The 12,815-nt window shown below is 44.8% G+C and overlaps 1 protein-coding gene across 2 annotated transcripts in view; it reads left to right on the forward strand.

Moving 5' to 3' along the window:
- LOC115083746 (oocyte zinc finger protein XlCOF6-like) overlaps positions 1-12,307 on the forward strand; it is a 52,457-nt gene extending 40,150 nt beyond the window's left edge. Inside the window, exon 5 of one of the 2 annotated variants that reach the window (XM_029587741.1) lies at positions 6,881-12,307. In XM_029587741.1, coding sequence (XP_029443601.1) covers positions 6,881-8,520 — 1,640 coding nt within the window. In that variant the 3' untranslated portion in view covers positions 8,521-12,307. The remainder of the gene's footprint in view (positions 1-6,880) is intronic. The other variant, XM_029587742.1, reaches the window with a different exon arrangement.
- The last annotated feature ends 508 nt before the right edge of the window (positions 12,308-12,815 follow it).

Here is a 12,815-nt window from a genome sequence, read left to right on the forward strand (position 1 = left end):
CGCCAGTTGCACAAATTTTGCTATGCGTGCTAGTCTGCGCTGGACTCAAGTCCTGCAGGCGAATGCGGGTCTCTCTTCAGAGGAGGCTTCCCAAGCTGACAGATTGGAGGCGGCCATTGCCTATGGCGCGGATGCATTCCATGATCTTTTGCGCACCTCAGCTAGGTCCATGGTGGCAGCGGTGTCGGCACGTCGTCTCCTTTGGCTGCGCAATTGGGCAGCGGATGGCTCTTCCAAGGCTCACCTCGGGGCTTTGCTTTTTAAGGGGACATTGCTGTTCGGCAAGGAGTTGGACGATTTGATGGTTTACCTGGGGGAGAACCGAGCGTTTAAGCTGCCGGAGGATAGGACCCGGTCGAGATTTTCCTTTTCAGGCAGAGCCCGGTTCAGGGGGCCCAGGAAGTCTAGGCCACAAAGATCCTCTGGACCCTAGGCCGTCTTCCTCTCGGTACACCCAGTGGCAGCAGTCCTTTCGGGGCAAACGTTTTGACCGGCAAGGAGGGGCCCCGTCGGGTGCGGGGTCCAAGCCTTCGCAATGAAGTTCGGCCGGCCCATCCCTCGTCGCGTCCTCGGCACGCTGTTCCAAACGTGGGGACGCGTCTATCCTTATTCCTCGAGGAATGGGCCAGCGTGACATCGGATCAATGGGTCCTCGACGTGATAAAACATGGCTACGAGTTAGATTTGGCTCGCATCCCAACGGACAAATTCCTGGTCTCACCCTGCAAGGATCCCAAGAAGAAGGCGGCGGTGCTAGATACCATCCAAAGACTAGAAAGACTGGGAGCCATCTCGCCGGTTCCGGCCGCTCAGTACGGCAAGGGCCGGTACTCCATTTACTTCTTAGTCCCCAAGAGAGACGGCACTTTCCGCCCAATTCTGGATCTGAAAGGAGTCAACAGATGCCTTCGAGTCCCTCACTTCAAAATGGAGACCATTCGGTCAGTGATCGCGTCAGTGCGTCCCGGCGAATTCCTGGCGTCCCTAGATCTCACAGAAGCATACCTTCATGTGGAAATTCAACCAGTGTTTCAGCGGTTTCTGAGGTTTGGCATTCTGGGCAGGCACTTCCAGTTCCGGGCGCTTCCGTTCGGCCTGGCGACAGCGCCTCGGACATTCACGAAAGTGATGGTGGTCGTGGCGGCGCAGTTGCGGCGGGAAGGCCTGCTGGTTCACCCTTACCTCGACGATTGGCTGAGCCGGGCGAAGTCTCAGAGTCTGTGTCGGCAGGCGGTGGCCAGGGTGTTACAGCTCTTGCAGTCCCTGGGCTGGGTGGTCAACTTCAACAAGAGTTATCTCGAACCCTCTCAGTCCTTGGAATATCTTGGAGCCCTGTTCGACACGTAGCGAGGCAGTGTGATTCTCTCGCAGGACCGGATATGCAAACTGCAGTCTCAGGTGCTACGTTTTTTGTCGCTACACCGGCCACGAGTCTGCGATTACCTGACGGTTCTGGGGTCTATGGCATCCAAGCTGGCGTTAGTCCCTTGGGCGTTCGCTCATCTATGGCCGCTGCAGTCCTCATTGCTTTCCCGCTGGAAACCGGTTTCCGAGGATTTCTATCTACCTCTACCTCTCGAGGGGCAGGCGCGATCCAGCCTGAGCTGGAAGTCGGTTCAGGGTCTGTGGTCAGAGTCGCAGACCCGGTGGTCTATCAACCGGCTGGAGACCAGAGCGGTCCGTCTGGCGCTGCAAGCTTTTCTACCCCTCGTGCGCGGACAGGCGGTCCGGGTATGGTCGGACAACGCTACCACCGTGGCTTACATCAATCGCCAGGGAGGGACAAGAAGTCCTCTAGTGGCGGAGGAGGCGCGGCTCTTGATGCTCTGGGCAGAACGGCATCTCAGCCATCTCGTGGCTTCCCACATAGTGGGAATCGACAACGTCCAGGCAAATTTTCTCAGTCGTCACCGCTTGGATCCCGGAGAGTGGGAGTTGGCGGACGAGGCGTTTCTCTTCATTCGCCGGACTTGGGGAATGCCCCACATGGATCTGATGGCCACCTGGCACGACGCGAAGGCTCCGCGATTTTACAGTCGACGTCGCGAAAGGGGAGCAGAAGGAGTCGACGCGTTGGTGCTTCCCTGGCCGGTGGATGTGCTTCTCTATGTGTTCCCACCGTGGCCCATGATCGGAAAGATCCTACGGCGCATAGAATCGCATCCATCCAATGTGATCATGGTGGCGCTGGAGTGGCCACGCCGTCCGTGGTTTGCGGACCTGGTCCAGCTGTCAGTGGCCGCACCCCTTCGTCTACAGGGATTCCCGGGGTTCCTTCGTCAGGGCCCCGTCTGTTTGGAGGATGTGGCTCACTTTTGTCTCGCAGCATGGTTTTTGAGAGGTATCGGTTGAAGAGAAAAGGCTATTCGGATGCGGTCGTTGCTACGTTGCTGAGATCCAGAAAACAGTCTACGTCCCTAGCTTATGTTCGGGTCTGGGTAGTTTTTGAGGAATGGTGCATGGAGTGGGGCCTAGACCCCACTTCCGCTTCTATTCCCGATATTCTGGCTTTTTTTCCAGGCGGGGCTCGCCGAAGGTTTAGAGTGTAATTCCCTTCGGGTTCAAGTGGCGGCGCTTGGCTGTTTGCGTGGTAAGGTCCGGGGGATCTCTCTGGCTCTCCACCCGGATATCTCCCGCTTTCTTAGGGGGGCTAAGCACCTCCGTCCTCCGTTGCGGCCCCCTTGCCCGTCTTGGAACCTCAACTGGGTACTCTCAGCCTTATGCTCAGTGCCGTTTTGAGCCCCTGAAACGTTCTACGCTCAAGGATTTCACCTTGAAGACCGTATTCCTAGTGGCGATTGCATCGGCCCGTCGTGTTTTCAGAATTACAGGCGTTGTCCTGTAGGGAGACCTTCTTGCGCATCTCCGATTCGGTGGTCTCCTTGCGGACGGTTACCTCCTTCCTTCCTAAGGTCGTGTCGTCGTTCCATTTGAATCAGTCAATTGAACTTCCCACTTTCTCGGTTGCGGAGTCTTCGGACCCGAAAACAAAAGACTTGAGAAAACTAGATGTGCGGAGGTCCCGGCTTCGCTATCTGGAGGTTACTAATCCGTTTCGGGTGACGGATCATCTGTTTGTGTTAACTTCGGGTCCAAAGAAAGGTGCTGCGGCGTCCCGCACGGCAATTGCCCGTTGGCTCAAGGAAGCCATTGGTTCTGCGTACATTCGGCGTGGAAAATCGCCGCCGGTGGGTCTTCGGGCTCATTCGACACGCTTTGCAGGGCGGATACCTGGAAGTCGTTGCATACCTTCATTAAACATTGCCGGTTGGATGTTCAGGCTACTGAAGCTGGGGGTTTTGGAGAGAGGGTACTCCGAGCGGGACTCTCTGCTTCCCACCCTCGGTAAGTTAGCTCTGGTACATCCCAGGTGTCCTGGACTGATCCTGGTACGTACAGGGAAAGGAAAATTAGTTTCTTACCTGATAATTTTCGTTCCTGTAGTACCAAGGATCAGTCCAGGATCCCGCCCGCAGTGTTGCGTTATAGTAACGGAGAGTCCGCTCATTATTGTGTTTTTCAGTACGCTGATCCATTCGCTCTCCCGGTTGGGGAGTCTGGTTCCTGTAGGGGTGTTGGTTTTCTTTTCCCTACCAAGTTGTATGGTTAGCTATGGTTGCCTTTTGGCTTTGTCTACTTTGACATTACGTATGACTGAGGGGCTGTGACTGGCACAGGGGCATATATGCTCCGCCCACAAGTTTTAGTCTGTCTCCATCTACTGGTGCGGAGTCACAACCCAGGTGTCCTGGACTGATCCTTGGTACTACAGGAACGAAAATTATCAGGTAAGAAACTAATTTTCCTTTATGCATATTCATTGTGGTGATCCTGAAAACTCCTGGGTGTGCCTCCAGGAGGTGGCTGGGAAACAGTGCCCCAGATGTTTGCCACTTGAGCATGGTCATTCATCCAAGGAGGGATGAGGAACTCCAAATGGTGTCTATGGTTGGGTCTACAAAGGGAAAAAAACACAGTTCATAGCAGCAGGGTGCACAGCTGTGCTGTGACCGAACAACCCTCGAGGAAAATATAACATAGAAAGGCCCTGGCGGTGGGACAGCTTGCACGGGATGTTTTAGCTCTGATGTCTAGGGCCCTGCCTAATGAGAGTTCAGCTTGCATTGCCTCTGCTTCAAAGGCCTTGAGTTCCATCTCCTTCATTGTGATCTGCACGGGAGAGCCTTGTGGAGAATCCCTCTGTTCAGACTTAAGGAGGAGACACCACCTCCAGGGTGGTGGGATGCCTTGCCAGCTGATTTTAAGGACACAGCCAGGTTTGAAGTCGTGTGTTTTGTTTGTCTATTTTTTAAGGAAAAAGCTCAAGGCTCTCTTGTTTTACCCAAGAATTTGGGGGTATTTATTTATTTATTTATTTAGACATTTTATATATCATCATTCCAAGTAAAGATCACAACGGTTTACAAAGAGGACATTTATAGGTATAAATCAGTGATTAACTGTGGGATACATAGGAAGTATTCATAAACAGGCATTAATTAACATCTATCAATTGAATTGTTCAAGTACATATTAATTAAAGATCAAGGACATAAGACGTGAGGTACAAAGACAAAATACATTTCACATATGTTTCTGTATGTTGAATTGAGATTCGTACAATATCTTGTTAACTTATTTCTCATGCATCAATTGGTATCTCTTGTCCTTCTTGTAATGGGTGCTATAGTGAGCTAGGTCACAAACCTCTTCATTTCAGCACCCTTCTTCCTACCTGTGGTGGTTCATCTGGCCGCAGGAAGTTTTCTAAACTGCATGTTTTAGGCAGGTTACACTGTTAGGACTACTATGCAGTCGTTATTTCTTTGCTTTTATTGTGTAAATTTTATGAATGTTGTATTCTGTAACCTGCCCAGATTGGCTGATATAGGTGGGAAATAAAATAAGCCGTGCAGCTGAATTTTTGAATAGATTACACTGGAGATAGAGAGGGCTCAGTGGGGAGGCCTCCACTGAATAACTTGCAGTAGTTTAAGCAGGAGGCGATAAAAGAATGGATGGGCATTTTCCTAGCATGTTTGGAAAGGGGCCGATGTAATAAACGGAGCTATTTCTCATGCAGGTTTTTAATCCTGTTTCAAGCATGGGGTGTTTCTGCATTAACATAACCCTGGTATGTAATAGGGGGCTTTAGCACAGGAAAAAAACATGCGTTAAAGCGGGAATAAAACTCACCATAAGTTTAAGCAGTCTCTGTGCCAACTGCAATGTACTAAGCTTATGGGTGACCCTGCAATGCAGCGAGGTGCACTGTAGGGGAGGCTGCCTAGTGTGCCTTTTTCAGTTGTGGAAAATTAAACTGCTAGGTCAGAGCAGGAGTTCAGCTTCCCATGGTAGAAAGCTGATTGAGGCAGATCCTCAAGGCACAACCACTTCCCTCCTATCTACCAGATCTCTAAATAATAGCTGGGGCTGGACTGCCTCAGGGTCGTGAGTGTGGATTGGGCAGCTGGAGGCCTCAAAATGAATTTCTTCTTCAAAGTTGTTTCTGCTGCTGCCGGATTAGTTATCCGCTGCTACTGCTTTTAGGTAACAAGCAGCTGGCAGGCCCGGACAGAGGCATAGCAGCAGCAGCGCTCCAGCACCGATCACAATTTGGCACAGGAGGCTGTTGCCTATTTCTAAAGCTGGGCCTGGATGAGATTATTTAGGAACACTTTTATAAATTGCCTTACAGATCATGCTAAATCTCCCAAAGTGATGTACCTCACAAGGAACGCCAGACATTGCATGAATAGAACGGAATGAAAAAACAGTAAGAGCAAGGATGATAAAAACTGACTGCAGTCTGCAGTAGAGTGGAACATGATAGACTGGTGGTCACCTTAATTTTGAAGCCCTATCTTCATACTGTATATCCACCAGGTGAAAATCCACAAACCAGTCTTATCAGTTATGTTTGATCCGACTGCTAATTAGTTAGCAGGACAGGCAGGCTCCAGTGAGGGTTGTTTTTGAGGAGTGGTATGATCATAGAGTGAAGGAAGAGGGGGGCCCGGTCACGATGGCAAGCAATTTGACGGAGGATTTGACACAGGGAGGGGGATGATTGCAGGTGAGGGTGGGAGTCGAAGCTCCAAATGGTAAGCTTGGAGAAGGAGAAAAGATGGGCTGTATCCTCCTGTATGATTTCAGAAAGGGAAGGTAGTTTGGCCGGGGCCAAAAGAAGGAGAGAGGAATTAGGCAGGGGTGGAGGCAGCGGTCTGGTAAAACATTGACAAAATTAATCATGAATCTTTTCATGGAAGAAATCAGTCATAGTCTGAGTAGAGAGTTTAGGAGAGTTGGGAAGATGGAGGCGAGTGTGACAAAGAAATGGGAAGGGTTGCAAGGGAGTGTCACACATTTACTAATCTATATAGGGACAAGGTGAGCATGAATTAGAAATGAATAAAGCCTGAGGCATTTAACCCAGTGCAGACAGTTTTTATTTTTGTCCTTGAATCATCACAGGCTGCAGCTAAAGGAAAGGGTTAACTGATTCTCCAAGGCTGCATCTCTGAGACTTGCCTGTAAATCTCATTAGCAGACTCCTTACACTGTCCTATCCAGATACACCAATCACATTATGCATTATTACTACAAGATATCATCACATAAAGAAGCAAGTCATCTGAATTCAGTTTGACTAGATCTTAAATTTGTCATTAATCTCCTCCCTATTATACAATCGTGACTACACTGGATTTAATGGTTTGCCTGTTGAAAATGTAATTTCCTTCTGAAAACTGTCAGATTAAACATGTGCCCTTAGCTCTCCATTGTACAGCCAACTCTGAGAGTCTGAATATGGAGCAGGAGACCTTTTACCTGTGCCCCCAGATTAAGAAATAATGTCTGCACTTTCTCTCTTACCCAGCAGGTTATGGGATCAATCATGAAAATAAGAAACACCAGGCGGAATGTACTGGAAACCAGGAAACCCACAAGATCCTCCCAGAGAAAGAGGAAGGAATATTTCTCCAAGGCTCAGAGGAGGGAAGAGCCTGGGGGAGAAAGTTTAATACAAAGGCCAACAGTGGAGAGAGTCCACATTTATGTATGGTGTGTGGAAAAAGCTTTAATCAGAAATCAAATTTAAAAACCCACTTGAGGATCCATACTGGAGAAAAGCCATATACATGCGCAGACTGTGGTAAAAGCTTTAACCAGAAATCAAATTTGAAATCACATCAGATGATCCATACGGGGGAGAAACCATTCACATGTCCAGATTGTGGTAAAAGCTTTTATCGAAAACTAAATTTGCAATCGCACCAGAGGATCCATACAGGAGAGAATCCACATATGTGTGGGGAATGTGGTAAAATCTTTAATCAGAAATCAAATTTAAAAACGCACCAGAAAATCCACAGTGGAGAGAAGCCATTTGCATGTCTACATTGTGATAAAAGCTTTTATCAGAAATCGCTTTTAAAAGCCCACGAGAGGACTCATATGGGAGAGAATTCACACACTTGTGTGGAGTGTGGTAAAAGCTTTACTCGGAAATCAAATCTAAAAAAACACTACCAGATCCATATTGTAGAAAAACCATTTGCATGTGCAGGTTGTGGTGAAAGATTTACTCAGGAATCGGATTTAAAAGTTCACCAGAGGATCCGTGCAGGAGATAATGGCCATTTGTGTATGGAAGGAGAAATTAATCAGCAGTTAGATTTAAAAGCAGAACAGACCCTCTATCCAGGAAGGATCCGATTTACATGTTTGGATTGTGGTAAAAGCTTTAATCAGAAATCATATTTAAAAACTCACCAGAGGATACACACAGGTGAGAAACCATTTTCATGTCCAGACTGTGGCAAAAGCTTTAATGAAAAATCGAACTTAAAAGTGCATCAGAGGATACATACAGGTGAAAAACCATATACGTGTCCAGATTGTGGTAAAAGCTTTTACCGTAAATCTAATTTGAAATCACACCAGAGAATCCATTTGGTAGAGAATCCACATTTATGTTTGGATTGTGGCAAAATATTTAGTCAGCAATCCGATTTAGATGCACACCAAAGGATCCATTATGGAGAGAAACCATTTTCATGTGCAGATTGTGGTAAAAGCTTTAATGAGAAATCATATTTAAAAACACACCAGAGGATCCATACAGGAGAGAAACCCTTTACATGTCCAGATTGTGGTAAAAGCTTTTATCAGAAATCATTTTTAAGAGCCCATCAGAGAGTTCATATGGGGGAGAATCCATATGTATGTATGGAGTGTGGTAAAGGCTTTAATTGGAAATCAAATTTAAAAAAACACTACAGGATCCATACTGGAGAAAAACCATTTGCATGTACAGATTGTGGTAAGCGCTTTACGCAGAAGTCAGATTTAAAAGCACACCAGATGATTCATATGGGAGAGAAACCATTTAAGTGTCCAGAATGTGGTAAAAGCTTTAATAAGAAATCAAATTTAAAAGCTCACCAGAAGATCCATACTGCTGCCAGAAATACCTCAACTCAGGAAACACTTCCATGCCCACCTGCTAATCTGTAACAACCAATGTAGGCTAAGACTACAGCTCATGAGCTGAAGATGGTCTGGTTCTTATTGACTACACATACAGAGCTAATATTATAGGCCTTAAGGCATGGCTGATAGCATCAACAGAGCTGAATTCCTAGATTATACTAAAGTATGTAAGTAATCAACCCTAACTTTCTTTATCAAACTTGTGGGGAAGAAAGATCTGGCCAGAGTTTGTCATTTCATTAGTTATAAATTGAATCAATTAGTGGAACTCACAGTGGTAAGAGGTGCTGAAGTTCAGCACCCATTTTCCTTATGCATGTGCTAAAAAAAACAAAAAAAAACTGCAGTAAACTAATGGCTTGCAAATTACTGCAGCATTAAAAATGTGTGGCAATACCAAAATATGTTGGAAGGAGGGTGTGTGGAACACGTTTTATGTACACAACGTGCAGGAATATCATTTTTTTGTGCGCACAAGATTTTGAATGTGCTTGCTGTGCACAAATATATTTGTGTGCATAAAGCATGGTTTATAGTAAGAAATCTAAGACCTGCCATACTGGGTCAGACCGAAGGTCCATCAAGCCCGGTATCCTATCTCTGACAGTAGCCAATCCAGCTAGCAAGTACCCAGCAGGATCCCAAAGAATAGACCCACTCCTCTTTGCTCATAAGGGATAAGCAGTGGCTTTCCCAAGTCTATATGGCTAATATTGGTTTATGGATTTTTTTTTCTTCCAAGAACTTATCTAAGCCATTTTTACCCCCAGCTAGGTTGACTGTTTTCACCACATCCTCTGGTAACAAATTCCACAGTTTGAATGCAGGGTGAAAAAAAATACTTTCTGTGATTTTGAATGTGTGCTACCTGCTAGCTCCATGGAGTTTCCTCTTGTTCTAGCACTATTTGAAAGGGTAATTAACTTCCTTATTTACCCCACTCATGATTTTATAGACCTCTAGCATATTTCCTCTTTAACCATCTCTTCTTCAGTCTGAAGAGCCCTAACTTGTTTAACCTTTCCTCATAGGTGAGATATTCCATTCCCTGTATCATTTTTGTCACCTTTCTCTGCCATGTCTTTTTTTTGAGACGAGATGATCAGAATTTCATACAATTCCTAACATTCTGTTTGCTTTTTTTGATGGCTGCTGCTGCATAGTGAGTTGCTGTTTTCAAAGTACTCTACACAATGCAAGATCTTTTTCCTATCCTTTTTCCCTCCATGCATCACTTTGCATTTGTCTGTCTTAAATTTCATCTGCCATTTAGATGTTCAATCCCCTGGTCTCTTGAAATTTCTCTCGATCACAATCCTATGCTCTGACAAATTTGAATCATCTATTAATTTGATCCCTCTTCACCGCCTTTTCCAGATCATTGGTAAATTAATTAAACAACTCCCATCCTAGTATAGATCCCTGGTACACTCCACTATTTACCTTTCTTTATTGAGAGCAGTGACCATTCGGTTCTACTCTGTTTCCTATCTTTTAGCCCATCACCAATCCACCATATGTTGCCTCCTATCCCATGAGTTTTTCCTGAGGGACTTTGTCAAATGCCTTCTGAAAATCCCCATAAATTATATCAACAGACTCAACCTTCTCCATCTATTTATTAACCTCTTAAAAAAAAAAATTTTTGACTTTGCTAAATCCATGGTGGTTTTGCCACATTAATCTGTCCAAAAGTGGGATCTAAATCAAATAAATTCAGATGCTTAGTTTTTCTGTTCTTCAGATTAGCTTCTACCCTTTTTGCTCAGCACTATTGTCAGGCTCACCAGGCTGTAGTTTCCCACTCCATCCCTGAAGCCCTTTTTAAAGATGGGTGTCTCATTGGCCACTTTTCAGTCCTCAGAAACTAGGCCTTATTTTAATGAAAAGTTATAGATTGATATTAATGTCTGCAATTTCATTGAGGTCGTTCAGAATTCTGGAGTGTATATGAGCCGGTCTCTGTGATTTTGTGATTCTTTAGTTTGTTCTATTACATCTTCCTAGTTCACCATACTTTGCTTCAGTTCCTGTGTCCAATGTAGGTATCTTTTCATGACAATCCTGAGTAAAGACCGAAGCAAAGAACTCATTTAATTTTTCTGCTCTGGTCTTGTATTCGCTAAGTGCCTGCTTAGGTGACTGGTTGCTGTGATAGGCTACAAGCAATTTTAAATAAAATAAATAAATGTTACCCCCTCGCTCATCTAGCTGTCCAACTGACTCTTCACTGAATCTACTTGAAAAAGATGTTTTGAGTTTTTCTCTTGCTGTCATGCTTCTTTTGACCTGCCTTATTAATGCTTAATCGCTATCTTGCCAGTGCTTATGCTTTTTCATATCTTCTTCATTTGGATCAACTTTCCAGTTTTTGAAAGACATCCTTTTGGCTTTAATAGGCTCTCTCTCACCTCTCTGTTGATCCATGCTGGCAATCATTTCGTCGTCTTTTTACCCTTTTTAATGCATAGAAAACATTTAGCTTGGGCTTCCAAGATGGTGTTTTTAAACAGTGTCCAAGTTGCATGCAAACCTTAAGTGCTCTTTTTAGTTTTAGGGGTTTTATTTTACTAACTAATTTCCTTATTTTGTCATAGTTTCTACCTTAAAAAAAAATGCTACTGCAGTAGTTTTCCATAATGTCCTTTTAATGATGATAAATTTTGATTATGATTGCTGTTGACAAGCAGTTCCACCACTGTTTTGTACCAAAAGATCCAGCATGAAAGTGATGATTAAATCTAGAGTATTCCTCACTCCCATCTGTTCCAGGAAGCAATCATTTTATAGCATTTAGAAACTTTACCTCCTTACCATGTCCCGACAAGCCATTTACTCAAACAGTATTGTGAGCATTGAAAGCTCCCATTATCATTGTTTTGTCTATTTCGTTACCTTTCTTAATTTTTGTTTGCATTTCACCATCTTTCCCTTCATCCACCCCTGAAGCCTGAGTTGCTGAAAAAAAATTAATTCCTGCGGCACTGATATTAATCTTCCACAGCCACTTAATCCAAAAAAAAAATTAGTAAGAAGCAATCTACTAATAAACTCAGACTGAAGCTAATGGTACAAACTCCTCCACTATCACATGTTGCACACTGTGCCTGTGCATATCATAGGATACTACAGTTTCCCATATGGGAATGATCAGCATAAGGGGATCGTACTCGAGCTCCTTCTGTAATGTAGTGTATATTATTCCGTGTGGCAATGCTATGTTAGAAAAACAGTCCAAAGGATAAAGAGAAGAATACATCTACACAGATACACTAGAACTATTATACCCAAGTTGTAACTCACCTTGGGCTTGGAGTTGGAAAGATGGAGTAACTCCAAATCCATTATTACACAGCCCAAAAAAGAGCAGGATACCACCTGCCCAGGGGGAACATTTTTTTGGGACCAGAGCACTGACTCAGTGCCCATATAATCAGGGTATTAAAGGGTAAATTAAAAACTTTTCTTAGTTGGATTGTAAGCTCCATGGAGCAGGGACTGTCTCTTACATGCTTCTGTGTAGTGCTGTATACATCCAGTAGTGCTATGGAAATAAGAAGTAGCGGGAGTTAATTCAGAAGAATCAAGGAATGTTAAGACTTTTGAAGTTTAAAATAATCAAACACTTTAGTACTCGCCTAAAAGGCCTTAAGAGAGACTCGGAGGCTAAGACTCATTAGGCTGGTGCGTGGCAAGTTACCTGGCTTAAGTTAATTGGATAAGAACATAAGAAATTGCCATGCTGTGTCAGACCAAGGGTCCATCAAGCCCAGCATCCTGTTTCCAACAGAGGCCAAAACCAGGCCACAAGAACCTGGCAATTACCCAAACACTAAGAAGATCCCATGCTACTGATGCAATTAATAGCAGTGGCTATTCCCTAAGTAAAATTGATTAATAGCCATTAATGGACTTCTCCTCCAAGAACTTATCCAAACCTTTTTTGAACCCAGCTACACTAACTGCACTAACCACATCCTCTGGCAACAAATTCCAGAGCTTTATTGTGCGTTGAGTGAAAAAGAATTTTCTCCGATTAGTCTTAAATGTGCTACTTGCTAACTTCATGGAATGCCCCCTAGTCCTTCTATTATTCGAAAGTGAAAATAACCGAGTCACATCTACTCGTTCCAGACCTCTCATGATCTTAAAGATCTCTATCATATCCCCCCTCAGCTGTCTCTTCTCCAAGCTGAACAGCCCTAATCTCTTCAGCCTATCCTCATAGGGAAGCTGTTCCATCCCCTTTATCATTTTGGTTGCCCTTCTCTGTACCTTCTCCATCGCAACTATATCTTTTTTGAGATGCGGCGACCAGA

Source organism: Rhinatrema bivittatum, chromosome 2, assembly GCF_901001135.1.
Source record: "Rhinatrema bivittatum chromosome 2, aRhiBiv1.1, whole genome shotgun sequence".
Taxonomy (NCBI): domain Eukaryota; kingdom Metazoa; phylum Chordata; class Amphibia; order Gymnophiona; family Rhinatrematidae; genus Rhinatrema; species Rhinatrema bivittatum.